The sequence below is a fragment of the Oncorhynchus kisutch genome, linkage group LG4, assembly GCF_002021735.2.
Source record: "Oncorhynchus kisutch isolate 150728-3 linkage group LG4, Okis_V2, whole genome shotgun sequence".
In the NCBI taxonomy this organism is placed as follows: Eukaryota; Metazoa; Chordata; class Actinopteri; order Salmoniformes; family Salmonidae; genus Oncorhynchus; species Oncorhynchus kisutch.
Genome location: NC_034177.2, coordinates 49,255,738 through 49,278,871, shown reverse-complemented (window position 1 = coordinate 49,278,871; position 23,134 = coordinate 49,255,738). Strand labels below are relative to the sequence as shown.

At 42.0% G+C, this 23,134-nt stretch overlaps 1 protein-coding gene across 1 annotated transcript; it reads left to right on the top strand.

Annotated features, from left to right (window-relative positions):
• Positions 1–1,122: 1,122 nt before the first annotated feature.
• On the top strand, positions 1,123–7,869 carry LOC109888719 (ALX homeobox protein 1). The gene is made up of 4 exons (XM_020479892.2): positions 1,123–1,535; positions 2,392–2,696; positions 3,497–3,625; positions 6,797–7,869. Exons 1-4 carry the CDS (start codon positions 1,310–1,312, stop codon positions 7,124–7,126), a joined length of 990 nt encoding a protein of 329 aa, XP_020335481.1. The 5' UTR covers positions 1,123–1,309; the 3' UTR covers positions 7,127–7,869.
• The last annotated feature ends 15,265 nt before the right edge of the window (positions 7,870–23,134 follow it).

Genomic DNA, 23,134 nt, shown 5'->3' with positions numbered 1-23,134 from the left:
GGAACACCCAAACTTGAGCTATTACTAAATAGCATATTTTTGGTAAAACTAAAATGCAAAACCCATATGATGCATTTGTCTAAATGCATTGCGAATTTTAAGCACCCGAGCGCCTTATAATACGTATCATTCCATAATGATTCCTGCATTATGAACTTTCTTTGATCCCCTGTTAAAAACTGGCACATTATAGATTCAATTTGATAATAAGACATTCAACTACAATGGCTCGCGCTGACAGTGTACTAATCCATGCATGCTTCGGGTGTTATAGATTTAGAACATATCTGGATTGCAATATGGGCAATAGGCCCATATTAAACCTAAACCAAACAAGACATGTTACTGAATTTTTTAAAACCTTGCATAGCCTAATCAGAATATTTTTTGGCTGTGTTAATACAACAAATGTGCTGAAACGTAACAACGAAAATGCCAAACGAGGGAAACGTTTATAATTATTATTATTATTAATAACAACAATAATAATAATAATAATAATGCAGATGATGATGATTATTAGTATATATACTGTAGAGCAAAGGAATTAGCACAATTTTGCACACAGTGGAGAACTGTCTTTCAAAGCACACACATAAATCCGTCTTAATTGCAATGCCTATAATTTATCTAAAAAGCCACCAACACTTTGTATTGGCCTAGAATTCATCATTTTAGAGAACGTATTGCATTTAAAAGCATCGTTTTGAAGTCCAAAAAGTTGTAGATGTTTTAAATATCTCCATAAATCGTTATACTGTGGATTTATATTTTCCTAAATATATTGCCATGAAAGTAGTTCTTCCGATTATTACAGCAATAGGCCGATTTCAACCAGAAACTTGAATTGCCAAGTGAGTGTAGAAGACAATCTTCCGTTTAAATTAGCCATTACAAATTGTATTTGCAGTCTCAATTTGCAGTAGGCTAGATAAATCACTAGGTTACCTCTCTTTATTTGGGGTATCTAAACGTGTTGTAAATGACATTCAATGTCATTGTTTGATTTTAGATCCTTTCTAGGGTCGAGAATCCCTTAATGTGTGTCTGGTTTGGATTGTGGGAGGAGTTATAATTAACTGCTCCATATTCAAATGTAGGGAGGCTTCTTCAATGAACCCCCTCTCCCTCCCTTTATAAAGGGACCATAGCTAAGTGCCTTTAAGACTAGACAAACTAACGGCTTTGGCGAATTATTGTCTTACCAGGGTAACCTAGATAGATGCTCCATTTTGTCGAACGTCAACAGAAATTCTATTTGGTCAGTTGACAAGATTAATTTGAGCGACGGGATCTGAGGAAGAAGAAGATGATGATGGAATACGTGAACGATAAATTCGCATTGAAGTGTCAAGCGATTAAGAGCAGCGACTATTACATGGGCTCTGGCAGCGGGTTGGACCAAGTTATGGAGAGTTTGGACAGTGTACAGTACTACAGCAAAACCTCGCCCAAGTGTGTGCAGGCTTTCGGGCTACAGACCACCGAGCACAACACGCGAATAGAGCGGTCCTCACCGTGTGGAGAACAAAACGGTTAGTTACTGGCCCCTTTTCACTGTGCGTGCATAAAGCGTTACCAAATATATTTTTCAACTGCCGGAGAAATGTGTATGCTGGATGTGTTATTGATGAGATTTGTAAGGCTATACCTGCAAGCTAAAAGCGTTACCCAAATGTTATTGAAGCAAATATGTATTAGGTTATTTTACGCATGTGAAACGAAAAGTATGTGCCATATCTCAAACAAGTCAGTTTTTTATGTGTTATGTCATTCTTAGTGCTGTCCAAAAAACTGTTTGAATGCCAGAAAGCTATTGGATTGAGGCAATTTAGTTTTTTATATATCTTTATATTAGGAATACCTTGAAAGAGCAATGGGCAGTTGTGGTCATATTTTAAATGTCATAAAATGATGAATATCCTAGAAAGTGTAGTTTTGAAAATATGTGTTTCTGGCTTTGTCAATAATAATATTAATAATATCAACCGTGATCAAAACGGAAATGCAAACGTGCAAATTTGTTTACATTAACTGCTTATAGTTAGAGAACAAATGGGCTTATACAACATCTCTTACATTAAATAGAGTTGTCAATATTCTTTATAGGCCTGTCACTTGCCTGTTGTGCAAAGATGACCTTATAATGTAGCATCTGGCAGCCAGCATATATACCAGTATTGTTGCAAGATTGAAAGATTCTGCTAACGTGTTATTGGGCCTATAAAAGGACAAAAAAACATTTTTAAAGTAGCCGAATTTATGAATAGCCCTGTTATCTAAAATAACACTATTTTAAACTATGTTTTAGTTTATTTATTTATACTAATAGATTCTAGAAACTTTGATGTATCATATTAATAATAATACTTTTCTATTTCTTTCCTGTAGCGAATTATGGTGTCCCCAAAACTGAAGAAGATACCTTGCACGTGGACCTCGGTAGGTCGATAGTCAACTGTTGCAATCTGAGGGACTCGCCGGTAATGGCAGGTCAGGAGAAAACGGATTTGTACGAAATCAGTGACAAGTGTGACAGTAACATATCGAGCAGTAAGAAGAGGCGGCACAGGACGACGTTCACGAGCGCACAGCTGGAGGAGTTGGAGAAGGTGTTTCAGAAAACTCATTACCCAGATGTTTATGTGAGAGAACAGCTGGCGATGAGAACGGAGCTAACCGAGGCCAGAGTGCAGGTAGGTCTACTTCTCTCTCACTTTCATTCAGTTAATCTCTAGACCAGGGGGTTCCAAAACCTTTCCACAGCATTGGGGAACATCCTGCGCCCACCCCTGCGCACGCGCCAGGTCTATTTCTATGGGCACAAGCACTGTTCATGATACAAACTGTTCACACCCTTCTTGTTGTTGGACATTTAAAGCTTATTTCTAAACATTTTGTCATGAGGTGCAAATAAAATGTTGCCGTTTTAAAGTTAATGCACACTGGCCTCTGGCCTTGCAATTTTATATATTTTGCAATGTCTAATGTGTATTCATGTGATATTTGAGAGACTAAAAAATGACAACAATAACTATAGGCAAAAAAAACGAAATAAAAGCGTTAACTGACATCGGCTAGTTGATCTGGACATTTCTGACAAGTTCTAAAAAGCTCTCTAAGGTATAAAATGACTAACATGACAAGAGGTACTGGTGATGCACTACCCAATTTGGAAATTGCACCTCCTGCATTCTACTATTACAACTTTCAAAGGTACATTTAAATGCGGACGGAGTTCCTATTAAAAAAAATAGTAATACATGATATACTGTGAATCACAAATGTACGCACGTTATTTAAAATGGATTGTATCTCAGTGCTCATGTAATTATTAGGCCTGTGTCACCAAATATTGTCTACAGACAATATCATGCCGAAAAATAAGGGTAGCCTACACCACGTTGCCAAATTAGCCTAGGCTATAGCCTATAGGCCCATATGCTCAGTTCTGTTTAGGAAAAGTTTGATTATATTTCTCTATTTCTCCCTCTAGGTGTGGTTTCAAAACAGAAGAGCCAAGTGGAGAAAAAGAGAACGTTATGGGCAGATTCAACAGGCAAAAAGTCATTTTGCAGCGACATATGACATATCAGTGTTGCCAAGGACGGATAGCTACTCACAAGCAAGTTTGCGCTTTTACCAGAGACACGGTTTAATTACCACTTTTGAATACTTTTTGCTAGAATAATTGAACTTCTCTATCATATGGAATTAATCATTTGATTTTGGTGTAATACTTGGTAATTGTTAACAATAATTAGAGCCCATCATGCGTATTTAGCCACACTAACTTTTCTTTTGTATTTTCAAGTGTAGCCTAGGTAGGTTAGTAGCCTGCACATTTAGTATATTAAATCAAATGATAATGCTCTTGCTTGCCACCGCACCTTGATATATTGAGCATCCTTGACATAGGCCTATGTTAATAAGATGTATGCTATGCACCATATTTTAGATAAGACTTTGAAAGTTGATTTAGAATGTATCTCGGCAAACCATTGAAATTAATGGCATCTCAGATTTCTCTGAAAATTATTTATCCAGTCAATGGGTGGAGGCTAGTTTAGGCGTATGGGCTTTTAAAAGGGCAATCACTGATTGCTACATTCATTTTTGGTATATCATATTGTGATATATATATATATATATATATATATATATATATATATATATATATATATATATATATATATACACACACATATATAACCATTGATTCTTAAATAATATAACTTATGAGCTTAGTTCAATTCTCTTACCTCTTCAGAACCGAAAATATAAGCTTGTTTTACACCTTTGTTTGTAAATTATGTAATTGTAAACACTGTACAAACACTGTACATCCTAAAAACATGGTCCAGGGCAGTACTTGTATCCATATAGCTCAGTCCATGAATTTGAGAGCGGTTACATTTCTTCATTTGCTCCTTTAAAGCCAATATAAGACGTAAAGCCATAAGGGACTGCCAAAACGCATCCCTTTAAAATAAATTATGAAGCAAATGGCAGTCATATCGGTCAAGGGGGAAACCCAAACCCGAGGCATAATCCTACAGTAATTTCACTTATGCATGAAAATACATGTAGGCTAAGGCATGTGATAGGCTATATCAGAAATTCTGTAATATAAATATTGTCAACCTAAAATATTGTCATATAATTATAAAAAAACATTTATACAGGTTTTATAGCCTACCAATTTCATATAGTCTATATATAGCCTCGAAAATATATTTAAACAGACAATAAATGTAAACATCTTGGTTTTCTTGGAAAGCTGTGAGTGCTACTATATGCATTTACAACTTGTCTAAGTCCTATCATCAACTGATTTCAACCAATGTATGGCTGAGGATTGAGTGTATCATTTGATTGGAATGTCGGCATATTGGCAGTTAATTTGAAAAATTAATAGAATCATTCCTCTAAAACTGTCTGCCTAGCGAGCTAACAGATAGCTGTCTGCCTAGCTAGCTACAGTACAGATAAACACTTATCACAGCACTGGCAAACCATGATTGACCAACTCCCTGACTGGGCCTGGTTGCATAAAACACCTTAAGTATATTTTCCCCTTATCTTTTCCCTTAAAGTTTCCTTAACTTTAAGTCAGTTGCACAAACATTTTTAAGGTACATTTCCCCCTTAAATAAAGTTAAGGGTGCCCATGAGGTCCCTTACCTGCTTCATTCAGTATGGGTATCAATGTAAACACCATTTTGTGGTGCTCTGGTTACAAAAGGAAAACATTAACCAGCTAGCTACATAGCTAAACAATGCAAGGTGCACAATATATGGCTACAAAGCTAGCTGGCTAGTTAGCTTGATGTATTAGAAAGTCATATAAACAAGTTGGAGAAAAAACGATGTCAAGAAACGTGGTTTATTATCTCCTGAATCAATTTGGTTGTCCTTTTTGATTGTAGAAGTTCCATTTTGCTATCTCACAAAATGAAAGTGATCTCTTTGACTACTGTAGATGTTTAGTCAGTGAATCAGGCCATCTCCACGGTAACCAGATACTCCTTCTGCCATATGTGCCTTTAAACTACCATAAAACCCCTCAAATATGCCCTTACCTAAAGTATTTTTGAGGCTCTATACCATGCCCTTAAACAATTCCCTTAGGTAAGGGAACATTATTCCTTCAGTCAAACCCTTAAGGGTAACATTTTATGCAACAGGGCCCTGATCTTTATCCCATCATAAGAAGGTTCATGCCCATTCTAGTGTTCTAATTTCTAATTCTATGGTACAGATGCTAAGTGGGGGATTGAAGCATGTCCATGTATCTTACTGTTTGATTTACGGCCATGACTCAATTCAGTTCAAAGTTGATTATTTATTCCTTGTAAATACTTTAGGGGGGAACATAAATTGCATTTTTGTGGGTTGGACATGGACATTTCTATGAAAAAGCAGAGTCTGGTTCTGTTTAAAAATATTACGTTTGTTCCAAAAATTTGACTATATTTACAGATCATTGAGGTCATATCTGATATGCTCTCTGATGTCATCTGTTTATGGAAATAATTTTGATTGTAACCAGTTGAAAATGAAATGAAATCCCCATGCAACGCTAAACAAACCGTCATTACATACGACCACCAAACCATAGCAAAATCTTCACCCCCACCACAATTAAGTTTCTAGATGCGTCTGTAAACCAACATTTGGCAGGGATGTTACAGTAGTTGCAAGGGGAAGGATGGGTGCAGATACTAATCTTCAAGATGTGATTTTTCCTAATGAATCAGGAATACAATTTCTGACATCTGGTCTGGTAGCCTAAGCTATATACTGTAGGCTATTTTTCATTTATTTTACTAGGCAAGTCAGTTGAGAACAAATTATTATATACAATGAAGGCATACCGGGGAAGAGTTAACAGGTTTAACTTCCTTGTTCAGGGGTAGAACGACAGATTCTACAGGGATTCGATCCAGCAACCTTTCAGTTACTGGCCCAACGCTCTAACCATTAGGTTACTGCCACCCCATCTGAAGTAGCCTGTTCTAAAGTTACACATTTGGATGAAATGGTATATCATATATTATTGTTGTCTAAAATGTAATGACTGATAAATCTAAAAAGATGACACTTTGTCAAAGAAAATGTCTCCTTATTAATAGAACTAATGAGAAGAAAATAGAAAACCTTGATAATACACACAATTGGATTATGAATATTCAAAACGTCAGCAGCAATTCATAATGAAGATCATTCAACTTTCCTGATAGAATAGAAAGGTCAATCAATAACCAGATAAATGACCTATCATTTCCCTTCCCAGATCCCCAACAACCTGTGGCCCAGCCCTGCTCCCAGTGGCTCAATGGTGTCCTCCTGCATGCTCCCCCGTGGATCTCCTCCCTGTGTAACCTCCTACTCCCACTCCCCCCGCTCCGCAGCCGACCACGGGTATGTGGGCTTCCCTAACCAGCAGAACCAGTTTGGACACGTCTCCATCAACAACTTTTTCACGGCTGACTCTCTCCTCACACCCTCACCCAACGGACACCCGTTCGAGGCCAAGCCTGAGTTCGAGAGACGCTCATCCAGCATCGCCGTGCTGCGGATGAAGGCCAAGGAACATGCGGCTAACATATCCTGGGCCATTTGATTGGGATTGTGAACTTTCTGCCCTCCCAAACGACTGACTCACAGCCACTCTAACTTTATCATTAATACTACGCACAATAATTATATCCCCAATGTTGTATGACTGACAGTGAACTGACTGTGACACCGGATTGATGGAAGAGGACTACCTTAAATTTTAAATGATGTAGGCCTAGATGCTGATCGCTGACTAGCCATCTGCTGGAGAGACATGCCCCAACAAACTGTGACCCTTTTTCTCAAAGTTGACAGGACAGAGATGATGAACTGAAAGGTTATTAAAGGTCGCCTCATCAAGGTCGAGCTGTGAGTGCATATCAGTTTAATCCACACAGGCGACACTTACTTTCAGGTTAACAACCGATGTGAAAGAGTAATGGAAACACTCCCCTAAGTGGGCCCTTTTTGCCAATTATTATTCCTAATGAGGCACAATGTGTTGCTGAAAATGTGGTTGTCTATGGCTTTTACACTCAACTTCAGTTTCTTCTACACTGTAGGACTTACAGTACAAGTGTTGAGGTGTTTATATTGTCATTCCCTGTGCTTTCTAATTACATTGCCCCATGCAGCTCTGGACATACAGAGGACCTGAACAGAAATTAAATGGACTGACACACTAACATGTCTGTGTGCTTTGCAGCAAAGCTATTTAACCCCCATTGGCTCTGTTTGTGTTATATGGCACCAGCACAGGAAGCAGTTGGTATTTTTGTAATAAGGTAATAAAAACATATGTTGTGACATCTTTTTTGATAGTATATTCTTTCTTTTATTGTATTTCCCTCGCTAATTATAGACTCGGGATGGCGATCCGGGTCGGCAGTACAGGGATGTAAGCAAAGTGTTAGGCAACACCACAATAGTGTGAGTGACGTATTCAAAAGTATAGTGTAATATGCACAATCTACATGGAAATAATAATAAACAACAACCTTTCAGATAGTGCATCTCTTCAGATACTCTACAGATCATTGATATATTATCATCAGACTTAACCCCCTCTCTCCCTCCTAGAGTCACACACATTATATGCTGTAGCCCACATGGAAACTGAACAGTGATCTCAGAGAGAGAGAGCAGCACAACGGGCATAGAACAGCATGCCTTTGTACTCTTCTAAAAGGGGATTGCAACCCGTTGTGCTGCTCTCTCTCTCTGAGATCTCTGCCTATTCATCTCATTGTGGAAAACTTGTCCATATTATTGGCATGCTTGATTCAATTACAACCTTAAGTTGTGTCAGATGCTTTGATATGGCACTGCCTTTGTTTTCCTAGGGCACTACTTCACTTCCTGGCTATTGCCAATCAAAACTATGTATCAGAGTATTTTACTGTATCTACAACGTACCAAAACAAGGGTCCTTTATTGAGAAGTTTAAGGCTTGAAATAAGACCTGGAAAATTATAGTGGTCAGCCTGACATATGCTTTGAGGTCTTGGCTTTCAGAAAGCAGATCTTTTGGACTTACTAAGAGCACATTGGGTCAATTGCAACGCATGTCATTACAAGAATGATGTCATTTTCTCGGCTTCGGATTTTCTCTACTTTTAATTAAACTCAAACTCTTAACTTACTAAAATTCATATATTCATCTAGCCTGCTCAGTAGACTTCCAATAGACCATATACTGCATAGGATAAGCTAATGATTCACGCTAATATGCTTCCTTCCAAAGGATGGAGGAGGCAAGTTAATAATAGACCAACGTCTACTACCCCCATACAGATAGTATGTCCAAATACCCAGACTAGTGTACTAAATAGAATGCGAAAAAATTAAAAATAGTACCCCCCGAACCCGTCATCTAATGCACGATTGTGTTGACCTTACGTCGTCGTCTTCATAACGGTGGTCTGCAAACCAACATTAAAGGTGCATGCCGCCACCTACTGTGCTGGAGTGTGTGGTTACTTTTAAATCTAACCTTTATGTGACTAGGCAACAAAGTTATGAACAAATTCTTATTTACGGCCTACGTCAAATGACACTGGGCCAATTGTGCACTAAGGGACTCCTAATCACTGCCGGATGTGATGCAGCCTGGATTTGAACCAGGGAATGCAGTGACACCTCTTGCACTGAGATGCAGTGTCTTAGACCACTCCTCCACCTCAAGGTTTGCAACATTTCTAAATCCTCCTACCTAACTCAGTACTTCTGAGAAAATAACAAAGAGCCCAACTAACTTCTACTAGACCCTCCCCACCCCCCAAATCCCTTGCAACCCTCCCACCCCAACCTCGCCCAACCTCAATGACCCTACACTTCGATATCTTAACCGCCATCGATAAGAAACATTACTGTGCAGCCGTATTCATTGATCTGGCCAAGGCTTTCGACTCTGTCAATCACCATATCCTCATCGGCAGACTCGACAGCCTTGGTTTCTCAAATGATTGCCTCGCCTGGTTCACCAACTACTTCTCTGATAGAGTTCAGTGTGTCAAATCGGAGGGTCTGCTGTCCGGACCTCTGGCAGTCTCTATGGGGGTGCCACAGGGTTCAATTCTTGGACCGACTCTCTTCTCTGTATACATCAATGAGGTCGCTCTTGCTGCTGGTGAGTCCCTGATCCACCTCTACGCAGACGACACCATTCTGTATACTTCCGGCCCTTCTTTGGACACTGTGTTAACAACCCTCCAGGCAAGCTTCAATGCCATACAACTCTCCTTCCGTGGCCTCCAATTGCTCTTAAATACAAGTAAAACTAAATGCATGCTCTTCAACCGATCGCTACCTGCACCTACCCGCCTGTCCAACATCACTACTCTGGACGGCTCTGACTTAGAATACGTGGACAACTACAAATACTTAGGTGTCTGGTTAGACTGTAAACTCTCCTTCCAGACCCATATCAAACATCTCCAATCCAAAGTTAAATCTAGAATTGGCTTCCTATTTCGCAACAAAGCATCCTTCACTCATGCTGCCAAACATACCCTTGTAAAACTGACCATCCTACCAATCCTCGACTTTGGCGATGTCATTTACAAATTAGCCTCCAATACCCTACTCAACAAATTGGATGCAGTCTATCACAGTGCAATCCGTTTTATCACCAAAGCCCCATATACTACCCACCATTGCGACCTGTACGCTCTCGTTGGCTGGCCCTCGCTTCATACTCGTCGCCAAACCCACTGGCTCCATGTCATCTACAAGACCCTGCTAGGTAAAGTCCCCCCTTATCTCAGCTCGCTGGTCACCATAGCATCTCCCACCTGTAGCACACGCTCCAGCAGGTATATCTCTCTAGTCACCCCCAAAACCAATTCTTTCTTTGGCCGCCTCTCCTTCCAGTTCTCTGCTGCCAATGACTGGAACGAACTACAAAAATCTCTGAAACTGGAAACACTTATCTCCCTCACTAGCTTTAAGCACCAACTGTCAGAGCAGCTCACAGATTACTGCACCTGTACATAGCCCACCTATAATTTAGCCCAAACAACTACCTCTTTCCCAACTGTATTTAATTTTAATTAATTAATTTATTTTGCTCCTTTGCACCCCATTATTTTTTTATTTCTACTTTGCACATTCTTCCATTGCAAAACTACCATTCCAGTATTTTACTTGCTATATTGTATTTACTTTGCCATCATGGCCTTTTTTGCCTTTACCTCCCTTCTCACCTCATTTGCTCACATTGTATATAGACTTGTTTACACTGCATTATTGACTGTATGTTTGTTTTTACTCCATGTGTAACTCTGTGTCGTTTTATCTGTCGAACTGCTTTGCTTTATCTTGGCCAGGTCGCAATTGTAAATGAGAACTTGTTCTCAACTTGCCTACCTGGTTAAATAAAGGTAAAATAAAATAAATAAAATAAAAATCTTTCCCCCTCTTCAACATACTTACAACAATATAACAATACATGCTAAACAATTTCATCGACCATACACACCAGACAGAAACTATTCACATGCTTGCCAACCAGATGATGAGTTCAATGTATAATGTCCTAAGTGCAATCGAGCAAACACCACCTCTTCCTTCCTAATCTGATCTTTGAATCTTGGTCCACAAACCTTTCTATGGAGGGCATACAAATGCCGGCCCTTGGGCTCAGTGTCTCATCTCTTCTGCCATACATGTATCAAAATGGCTCTGATCTTACATTTGGCCTCGGCTCTACCCAGTGGAACATTAATATCAATTATATCTTGTTTCAAGATCTTCTTTCGGCTAATTGGTCTACAATGAAATTCCCTTCCACACCCAAATGTGTTGGGACCCAGCAGAATCTCACTACTACACCCATTCTCTCAATTCTCCATTCTAACATTAATACCTCCAATAGTAGGTCCATCCTATTAGATTTACCAGATGATAAACTATTCAATAGAGACAGAGAATCTGAGCATATTATAATGCTAACAGGTTGTATGTCCTCCACCCACTGGAGGGCAACTATTAACGCCAACAGTTCAACTGAGTATACTGACAGTTCATCTGTTAGCCTTCTACATATCAAATTCAGGAACGTAAATGCCTACCATAACTATTGTGTTATAGTATCCTGCATTGTTTTAACATTTATACAAACTTCAGAGTGTTTTCTTTCCAATTGTACCAATTATATGCATATCCCGGCATCAGGGCCTGAGCAACAGGCAGTTTACTTTGGGCACACCAGTCAGGCGGAAAAAAAAAAAAAAAGGACCTGTCACATAGAGTAGGCCAGAAGGCTAAACTGAAAAAACTAACTACCAAATAAAAAGATGGCGGAGCCGCAAAAGTTATTCTGTGCAAAGATGTTTATTTACATAGTGAATCAGGAAGAAAAACAGTACTGCCATCCAAAGTATCCATTATGGGACAGCTCAAAACAATGCTGCCCCATCAACAGCTAAATCCAAAATGGCTCCCTCCTTGAACTGAAAGAGAGGCTCCTTTTGTAGGGGAAACACTCCCATTAGAACATACCCAGCACTAATTAATTAAGCAATTACCTTAATTTTCCACTCAGGTAAACAATGAATTATATACATTACAACATGTTTTTCATGATACAATATACCATTTACAAAATCACATCACTACTGACATGGTGTCTTTCAATATGCCCATTTACATGAACGAGCCATTCGGGACAGGCACTACAAAGTCAGTCCGATTACCATAAGTATAATAAACGTTACTTAAATTAAACATGAACACTTGTCTGTATATTCTTTATACCATAAACTGTTACTGATGGAAGGTAAGAGTAACGTGTGAAATGTATGTACTAAGATAGAGAAGTTAACTTGTGTGTCGACCCACATTGTTAGCGTAGCTGATAACGGAGCAGGGAGGTGCGATGAATGTGTGTGTGTGTGTGTGTTAGTGTACTAAACGCTGCCCACGGCCAGTGACGGACTTCTCTGTCACATGACCCTAGTCTGAAGAAGTTAGCCACTGTTCCATAAGCTATACACTTGTAATCAATTGTCCTGATCAGAGCTCTGTAAATATACTGTCCCAGTCAAATGTTTGCCAAAAATGCCAAGAGTGTGCAAAGCTGTCATCGAGGCAAAGGGTGGCTACTTTGAAGAATCTCAAATCTAAAATATATTTGGATTTCTTTTAACACTTTTTTTGGTTACTACATGATTCCATATGTGTTATGTCATAGTTTTGATGTCTACGCTATTATTCTACAATGTATAAAATAGCAACAATTAAAACCCTGAAATGAGTAGGTGTGTCCAAGCTTTTGACTTGTACTGTACATCAACGATTGTCTGTCATCACCCCATACATAACCAGAGACCGAGCGCATAAGATTCACCACCTTCTTAAACTTTTTGTTTCAACATTTATGATATGATCTTTCCGTGTACAGTACCAGTCAAAAATTTGGACACACCTACTCAATTTCAATTAACAGGTGCGACTAGTTAAAAGTTAATTTGTGACTTTGCTCTGTTCATCTTTGCTCCGATCTTGTTAAGTCTCCTACTCCCTGCTGCTGAGAAATATCCTGACAGCATGATCTTCCATTTAACAATGTTCACAATGTTCTTGGGAACCTTCAATGCTGCGGACACTTTTTGGTACATTTCCCCAGATCTGTGCCTCGACACAATCCTGTCTCTGAGCTTTACGGACAATTCCTTTGACCTCATGGCTTGGTTTTTCCTCTGACATGTACTGTCAACTGTTGGACCTTATATAGACCGTTGTGTGTCTTTCCAAATCATGTCCGATCAATTAACCTTAACACAGGTGGACTCCAATCAAGTTGTAGAAACATCTCAAGGATGACCAACGTTAACAGGATGCACCTGAGCTCAATTTCGAGTCTCATAGCAAAGGGTCTGAATAGTTAAGTAAGTAAGGTATTTCTGTTTTTTATTTTTAATACATTTAAAAAATGATGTAATCCATTTTAGAATAAGGCTGTAACATAACAAAATGTGGAAAAGTCAAGGGGTCTGAATACATTCTAAATGCAATGTATGTGAGTGTATACTGGCAAAATCAGAATGGCCATCAGTTGCCTCCCTAGGGAACTCATGACACACCCCCTATCCCCCCAACAGTATCAGCCCACATCCCTCTCATCCCTCTCACTCGCAGCTTGTTGACCCAGAGACAGATGATGACAGATGATGCAGCCCAGCCTGCACATATGAGTGTGTGTGTGTTTTGTGTGTCGGGTGGAGTCCTCCCAGCCTCATCCCACGCATCGCTCCCTGCTCCTGCAGACCAGATCCATCTGCAGCTCCAATGGGTTTGATCCCGCTAGGTTAACCTCAGCCATTAATAAGAGCGTCCCTTTATCCCTCCCTATTTCTGTCTTGCGGGGGAGGTGGGGGAGGGAGGACTGGGGGGGGAGTGGAGGACTGAGGGGGAAGGAGAGGACTGAGGGTGGAGGTGGGGAAGGGGAAGGGAGGACTAAGGGGGAGGTGGGAGAGAGTGATGGTTGAGTTGTCAACAGGAAGACATCGCTACATCAAACAGAGTTAGCTTGAGAAATATGGTGGTCACATTTTCCAGAGCAGAACTCTATAGATGAGTTTTTGCTATTTTTGATTGACATTTAAGGACACATGTGGACAATATCTATTTAATGTCTTTGCTGTAAATTAAAGAGCCACTGCACACGTCTTGGAGGTGTTTCCTGAATCGCTTTTGGTTACTGATGTTTGTCCCCCATGAAACACAGTAGACACCGAAGCCTATTTCACTTCCTCAAAATCCCCAGAATTCTGTAATTAATCTGTAATTAATGATGATGTTTTAGTTGCGCAATTGTACATCTAACTAAGGTGTTTGGTGCAGTATTTCTCAAAGTAAGAAAAATTGCAATGTGGTGTTTTATGATAACAAAAACTAAGCTGCTGGGCAGGTCTGTCTCACTGTCTATGCTATTGGATAGAGAGCAATCACTGCAGCTAAAAACAATTTATGGAAGTATACAGTATATGGAGACTGTTTAATGCAAAAAAATCTAACAAATGTTTCTTGAGGTTGAGAGGTTGTCGGAACAGGCTTGTGGTAATATATCTCAGATATAGGATAGACAAACTTCCTTTTGACATTTTTTGGGGGCTATCTTTTTTAATGTTTTATTTATTTTGTTTTTTTACCCCTTTTTCTCTCCAATTTCATGGTATCCAATTAGTAGTAGTTACTGTCTTGTCTCATCGCTGCAACTCCGTATGGACTCGGGAGAGGCGAAGGTCGAAAGCCATGTGTCCTCCGAAACGCAACCCAACCAAGCCGCACTGCTTCTTGACACAACGCACATCCAACCCGGAAGCCAGCCAATGTGTCAGAGGAAACACTGTACACCTAGCGGCCAGGTTAGCGTGCACTGCGCCCAGCCCACCACAGAGTCGCTAATGTGCGATGAGACAAGGATATCCCTGCTGGCCAAACCCTCCCTAACCCCGGACAACGCTGGGCCAATTGTGCGTCGCCCCATGAGCCTCCCGGTCACAGCCGGCTGCGGCAGAGCCTGGGCTCAAACCCAGAATCTCTGGTGGCACTGCGATGCAGCCTTAGACCACTGCGCCACCCGGGAGGTGAGCTTCTGTTCCATTTAGTGAATCTTTATTTAATGCATTTGTATGGGCTAATAGCAGTAAGGCAAATAATTGTTTTATACTTCAAGAGGTCTAAAAAATTCTAAATCAAATATCTAAATGATCCTTGGTATGACCTTCTTAAAACAATTCAATATAGCTTGGTAGAACCACCCTCCCCCGGCTTAGACAGGGCTTAGACTCTGAGGGTATTTCATGTGTGTAGTTTCCTATAGCTGCAGCAGTTTTGCTTTAATGGATTGATTGTTTTCAAGAGGGCATCTTCACCTGATTCATACAACAGTCAGATCAGTTATCAAGAGTGAACCCCTCTCTCCTTACAAACTCCAGCTCACCTCTCTCTAGTGGTTGTTCTATGAGTTTTTCCTGACCACATGACCTGATTAGGCCCCTACTCAACTCCTCTATGACCACTTATCTTTGTAAGACACAACCAGCAACTGATCTCTTCAGATAATACCTCATTCTATGGCCAGATGTCATAGGATTGGAATAACATTAACCTGACATTGTGAGACATTCTAGACTACTTTTCCTTGACACAAATTAAAATGTAACTTTCCTATTCTGGAACCACTAACAACAAAACAAAACATGAAATTCCTGTTCATGTGTCATAACACCACAGTGTAGCCAATACGGCATTCTTATGTCAACGATGTCAAGGTCCCTTGACTTCAGTGAGTGTAGTCTTTTCCAGCCCATTATAAGCCTCAAAACATCATCCTGTGAAGTCTTTGCAAAAAGATTCATGTCACAACATATGATGCTTATGTCAATACATTGCAGTCAATGGGAAAAGATGAGAATCAACCGATTAATGACTAAGGCTATACAGTTCATTCAATGGGGGAAGATTAGCATCACAATATGGATTCCTATAGACATGACAGACTCCTACTATCTCTCTTTCAAATCAAATCAAATCAAATCAAATTTTATTTGTCACATACACATGGTTAGCAGATGTTAATGCGAGTGTAGCGAAATGCTTGTGCTTCTAGTTCCGACAATGCAGTAATAACGAACAAGTAATCTAACTAACAATTCCCCAAAAACTCCTGTCTTATACACAGTGTAAGGGGATAAGGAATATGTACATAAGGATATATGAATGAGTGATGGTACAAAGCAGCATAGGCAAGATACAGTAGATGATATCGAGTACAGTATAACATATGAGATGAGTATGTAAACAAAGTGGCATAGTTAAAGTGGCTAGTGATACATGTATTACATAAGGATGCAGTCGATGATATAGAGTACAGTATATACATATGCATATGAGATGAATAATGTAGGGTAAGTAACATTATATAAGGTAGCATTGTTTAAAGTGGCTAGTGATATATTTACATAATTTCCCATCAATTCCCATTATTAAAGTGGCTGGAGTTGAGTCAGTGTCATTGACAGTGTGTTGGCAGCAGCCACTCAATGTTAGTGGTGGCTGTTTAACAGTCTGATGGCCTTGAGATAGAAGCTGCTTTTCAGTCTCTCGGTCCCAGCTTTGATGCACCTGTACTGACCTCGCCTTCTGGATGACAGCGGGGTGAACAGGCAGTGGCTCGGGTGGTTGATGTCCTTGATGATCTTTGTGGCCTTCCTGTAGCATCGGGTGGTGTAGGTGTCCTGGAGGGCAGGTAGTTTGCCCCCGGTGATGCGTTGTGCAGACCTCACTACCCTCTGGATAGCCTTACGGTTGAGGGCGGTGCAGTTGCCATACCAGGCGGTGATACACCCCGCCAGGATGCTCTCGATTGTGCATCTGTAGAAGTTTGTGAGTGCTTTTGGTGACAAGCCGAATTTCTTCAGCCTCCTGAGGTTGAAGAGGCGCTGCTGCGCCTTCTTCACGATGCTGTCTGTGTGAGTGGACCAATTCAGTTTGTCTGTGATGTGTATGCCAAGGAACTTAAAACTTGCTACCCTCTCCACTACTGTTCCATCGATGTGGATAGGGGGGTGTTCCCTCTGCTGTTTCCTGAAGTCCACAATCATCTCCTTAGTTTTGTTGACGTTGAGTGTGAGGTTATTTTCCTGACACCACACTCCGAGGGCCCTCACCTCCTCCCTGTAGGCCGTCTCGTCGTTGTTGGTAATCAAGCCTACCACTGTTGTGTCGTCCGCAAACTTGATGATTGAGTTGGAGGCGTGCGTGGCCACGCAGTCGTGGGTGAACAGGGAGTACAGGAGAGGGCTCAGAACTCAACCTTGTGGGGCCCCAGTGTTGAGGATCAGAGGGGTGGAGATGTTGTTGCCTACCCTCACCACCTGGGGGCGGCCCGTCAGGAAGTCCAGTACCCAGTTGCACAGGGCGGGGTCGAGACCCAGGGTCTCGAGCTTGATGACGAGCTTGGAGGGTACTATGGTGTTGAATGCCGAGCTGTAGTCGATGAACAGCATTCTCACATAGGTATTCCTCTTGTCCAGATGGGTTAGGGCAGTGTGCAGTGTGGTTGAGATTGCATCGTCTGTGGACCTATTTTGGCGGTAAGCAAATTGGAGTGGGTCTAGGGTGTCAGGTAGGGTGGAGGTGATATGGTCCTTGACTAGTCTCTCAAAGCACTTCATGATGACGGATGTGAGTGCTACGGGGCGGTAGTCGTTTAGCTCAGTTACCTTAGCTTTCTTGGGAACAGGAACAATGGTGGCCCTCTTGAAGCATGTGGGAACAGCAGACTGGTATAGGGATTGATTGAATATGTCCGTAAACACACCGGCCAGCTGGTCTGCGCATGCTCTGAGGGCGCGGCTGGGGATGCCGTCTGGGCCTGCAGCCTTGCGAGGGTTAACACGTTTAAATGTCTTACAAACCTCGGCTGCAGTGAAGGAGAGACCGCATGTTTTCGTTGCAGGCCGTGTCAGTGGCACAGTATTGTCCTCAAAGCGGGCAAAAAAGTTATTTAGTCTGCCTGGGAGCAAGACATCCTGGTCCGTGACTGGGCTGGATTTCTTCCTGTAGTCCGTGATTGACTGTAGACCCTGCCACATGAGTGTAGTCCACCTATCCCCTCCAACTTATATTTAGCAGAAACTCATATCCAGAGCAACTTAGAGGAGCAATTAGTGTTAAGTGCCTTGCTCTAGGGCACATCGACAGATATTTCACCTCTGGGATTCGAACCAACAACCTTTCGGTTACTTAACCGCTAGGCTACCTGCTAGCTCTTTCCCACCTCCACTCTCTCCCCCTTCCTTCTTTCCCTACATCCCCGTCCTCTCATAGCCCTAAAAATGACACAACTGCCACACAGATAGCTAAAATGTGGTGCTAGAACAACCACTAGAGGGCGGTGAGCTGGAGTTTTTTAAGGAGAGAGGGGTTCACTCTCACTAACTGACCTGACTGTTGTATCAATCAGGTGAAAAAGAGACTGACAAAGGGAGAGAGAGAGTAGAAAGGTGTCATGTCCATAGGCATCCATATTGTGATGCTAAATCTCCCCCATTGAATGCAATGCATTCACTTAGGCATCAATTGGTTGACGTTCATCTTTTCCCATTGACTGCTGTGTATTGACATAAGCCTCAACCCTGTGCCACTCATATTTTATCATTGAATGCAATGTATTGACATACACATCATATGTTGTGAAGCTTATCTTTTTGCAAAAACATCACAGGATGATGTTTTGGCTTTCCTTTCTAATGGCTCAGGAGTCAGCCAGTTAGCCGGAGTCTGTAACAAAAAGCCTTTTAGTAGGTCCCCTATCCTCAGTGCAGGGAGAGTGTTGACCAGCGAGAGTGGGCCGAAGCCTGCTGACATCAGGCAATCAGCACAGTATAGCAGGGCGGATGCCTGTTTAAATCTAATTAGGAAAGGATTAGACTCTTACTGCAGGCTTGCCTGTCTGTCAAAGGAGAGGGGCAGCCATTTTCCCCTCGTAGGAGAGAAGGGCTGTCCGGTTACTGCAGCCAGGGCGTCATATTGGACTATGAGGTGTGTGTGCGCGTGCATGCGAGAGTGTTTGTATGTCTGTGTATATAACGAGGGGATGGTCCAGGTACATGTAGTCCAATACGCCGTGACTAATGAAAGATCCGGCCCTGCGTCGCCTTTCAGTGACATCACCTCTCTGGTGTGCGCAGGGAGGGTGTGACATCACCGAGTGCCGCCACACACCTCGACTATCCCGAAGGATCGGAGAGCTGTCTCTTGTGTTGTTGATTTTGTACTTCAAAATGTATTTCAGTCATAGCATTCTTGCCTTGAGGGAAATGCTGACTGGAAAACAAGCTTTTACATGAGATTAACACACTAGATGTCTTTAGTTTGCAGACACCCTCTGTTTGATTTAGATCACTGATAATCAGCTTTTATAAAACTCCTACCACTAGAAGTTCAAACATTTGCCTTTGGTCCCAATCACACTGTTAAAGCTTACCATATGCTTCCCAGTCAAAACAGTTCACACATACACTATATATACAAAAGTATGTGGACACCCCTTCAAATGAGTGGATTTGGCTATTTCAGCCATATCCGTTGCTGACAGGTATATAAAATTGAGCACAAAGCTATGCAATCTCCAATCTCTAGACAAACATTGGCAGTAGAATGGCCTTACTGAAGAGCTCAGTGACTTTCAACGTGGCAACGTCATAGGATGCCACCTTTCCAACAAGTCAGTTCAACACATTTCTGCCCTGCCAGAGCTGCCCCAGTCAACTGTAAGTGCTATTATTGTGAGGTGGAAACGTCTAGGATCAACAACGGCTCAGCCACAAAGTGGTAGGCCACACAAGCTCACAGAATGGGACCGCCGAGTGCTGAAGCGTTTAGCGCGTAACAATCGTCAGGCCTCGGTTGCAACACTCACTTCGGAGTTCAAAACGGATAACACTATCAGGTTCCTGCAAGTCTCAGATTCCCACGGTGGGGTCGGATGCTATAAACAGAAGTCAGCACATCAACATTACCAACTTCAGACGAGTCCCATGTGGCTTGTGGGGGACGTAAAGCAAAACGGAGAACACCATGGTGTTCGTGAGTCTCGTGTTTCTCATCTTTCCAGTGGTTATAGTAGTTGGCACGCCAAACCGTTAGGACGCTACAGACTTTTTCGTGAGAAGACCGATTTCCAGGATGTCTCATGGTCTGACAAACAGCGCTGTAGCTCTGCCACCTTCCACCGCAGATGCGGAAGGCCGACATAGGCAGAGGTGGTGGATTGAGACGCAACCCATGCAACAAACATCTGTAGCTTGAAAGGACGGATTTTGATTTTTGTATTATGTTACTTAGGTTGTCGCACGTGTGACTCTTAATGATTTGAATCAGTTATTTGGTGACGTGAATACATTTTATTTAAAAAAATCGAACTTTTTTTTCCCACTGTGTTTATTTTGAATGAAATTCACTGAGTAGGATGGTTCTCCACTTCCTCCTCTGAGGAGCCTCCACTGACACACATGCATGTGAGCACGCACCCACGCATGCACACATGTTTTTTCTGTTTTCTATTCATTAGGCCGACACTTCACTGACGGAAGTTTCAGCCGGGTCCCATCGTTCATGCTAACTCCCAGCCTGCACTTGGGGGCCCTGGTGTTTTCAAACTCCTGTGGTGTCAGAGGCCAACATTGTTGAAAGTTATGGATGTTTGGTAGGAGAGCCATAAAGCCTTAACGTGTGTGTGCGCTTCCGTGTCCTTGTGCGCATGTGCATATGTTTGTGTGTATAGCATCCCAGCGTTATGATTTATGGGCCAGCTCCTTGAACTGCCTCTCCAGTGAAGAATGACTTATGAACTGTGGAGTAACGTTTTTGTATTGGCTGCACAGCATCGAGCCAGTGAACAAATGCGGTGTGTGTCATATTCCCAACGCCAAATAACGAAAAGATACCACTGTAATAGTGTGTTTCCGAGTATACCGTAAGACAAAAACATTTCTATTTTAATAACATAGCTTCGACTGGAGGAAATCTGTATCAAAAGGCATCATGCAGTTTGTCTGTAGGTTGTGCTCGATGATAAAACTTTCATTTCTATTAATCCACATACTGTGTTACTGAAAGAAACGGTAGATACAGGATGTACAGTGTTGGTCAAACTCATCGGTGTCTTCGACTCAGTGCTGCTGGAGCTGCTGTAAGTTGAGAGTTGCATTATTATTATTTTTTGGAAAGACCAAGTGCTCTCACAGTATCAGAGGGAGCAGATTGATTTACAATTAGGGTCTTAGGTTTTCCGTTAGAGCTAAGTGTGTTTGCCTGCACAGACACACTCATAATACGTAGACACAATTGCAAACGGACAGTCCGTCCAATGTTCATCGAGTTCATCGTGCACAGAATTAGACCCTTAGAGATAGGCACACCACACCACACGCACAGCGGAGAGACCTATGCCTGAGATGTTAAAGCTACAATTAGCAAAACACGTTGAGATCTTCTCAACAATTAGCTAAACACGAAGAGATCTTCTGTTGAATCTGACAATTAATCTTAATGGTTGTACAGTCGTCTCAAATAAAACTGTGAAGGACCTCGGCGTTACTCTGGACCCTGATCTCTCTTTTGAAGAACATATCAAGACTGTTTCAAGAACAGCTTTTTTCCATCTACATAACATTACAGAAATCAGAAACTTTCTGTCCAAAAATGATGCAAAAAAATGTATCCATGCTTTTGTCACTTCTAGGTTAGACTACTGCAATGCTCTACTTTCCGCTACCCGGATAAAGCACTAAATAAATTCAGTTAGTGCTAAATACGGCTGCTAGAATCCTGACTAGAACCAAAAAAAATGATCATATTACTCCAGTGCTAGCCTCCCTACACTGGCTTCCTGTCAAGGCAAGGGCTGATTTCAAGGTTTTACTGCTAACCTACAAAGCATTACATGGGCTTGCTCCTACCTATTTCTCTGATTTGGTCCTGCCGTACATACCTACACGTACGCTACGGTCACAAGACGCAGGCCTCCTAATTGTCCCTAGAATTTCTAAGCAAACAGCTGAAGGCAGGGCTCCATTTTTATGGAATGGTCTGCCTACCCATGTGAGAGACGCAAACTCGGTCTCAACCTTTAAGTCTTTACTGAAGACTCATCTCTTCAGTGGGTCATATGATTGAGTGTAGTCTGGCCCAGGAGTGTGAAGGTGAACGGAAAGGCTCTGGAGCAACGAACCGCCCTTGCTGTCTCTGCCTGGCCGGTTCCCCTCTTTCCACTGGGATTCTCTGCCTATAACCCTATTACAGGGGCTGAGTCACTGGCTTACTAGGGCTCTTTCATACCGTCCCTAGGAGGGGTGCGTCACTTGAGTGGGTTGAGTCACTGATGTGATCTTCCTGTCTGGGTTGGCGCCCCCCCTTGGGTTGTGCCGTGGCGGAGATCTTTGTGAGCTATACTCAGCCTTGTCTCAGGATGGTAAGTTGGTGGTTGAAGATATCCCTCTAGTGGTGTGGGGGCTGTGCTTTGGCAAAGTGGGTGGGGTTATATCCTTCCTGTTTGGCCCTGTCCAGGGGTGTCATCGGATGGGGCCACAGCGTCTCCTGACCCCTCCTGTCTCAGCCTCCAGTATGTATGCTGCAGTTGTTTTTGTGTCGGGGGGCTAGGGTCAGTTTGTTATATCTGGAGTACTTCTCCTGTCCAATCCGGTGTCCGTTAAGTATGCTCTCTCTAATTCTTTCTTTCTTTCTCTCGGAGGACCTGAGCCCTAGGACCATGCCTCAGGACTACCGGGCATGATGACTCCTTGCTGTCCCCAGTCCACCTGGCCGTGCTGCTGCTCCAGTTTCAACTGTTCTGCCTGTGATTATTATTATTTGACCATGCTGGTCATTTCTGAACATTTGAACATCTTGGCCATGTTCTGTTATAATCTCCACCCGGCACAGCCAGAAGAGGACTGGCCACCCCACATAGCCTGGTTCCTCTCTAGGTTTCTTCCTAGGTTTTGGCCTTTCTAGGGAGTTTTTCCTAGCCACCGTGCTTCTACACCTGCATTGCTTGCTG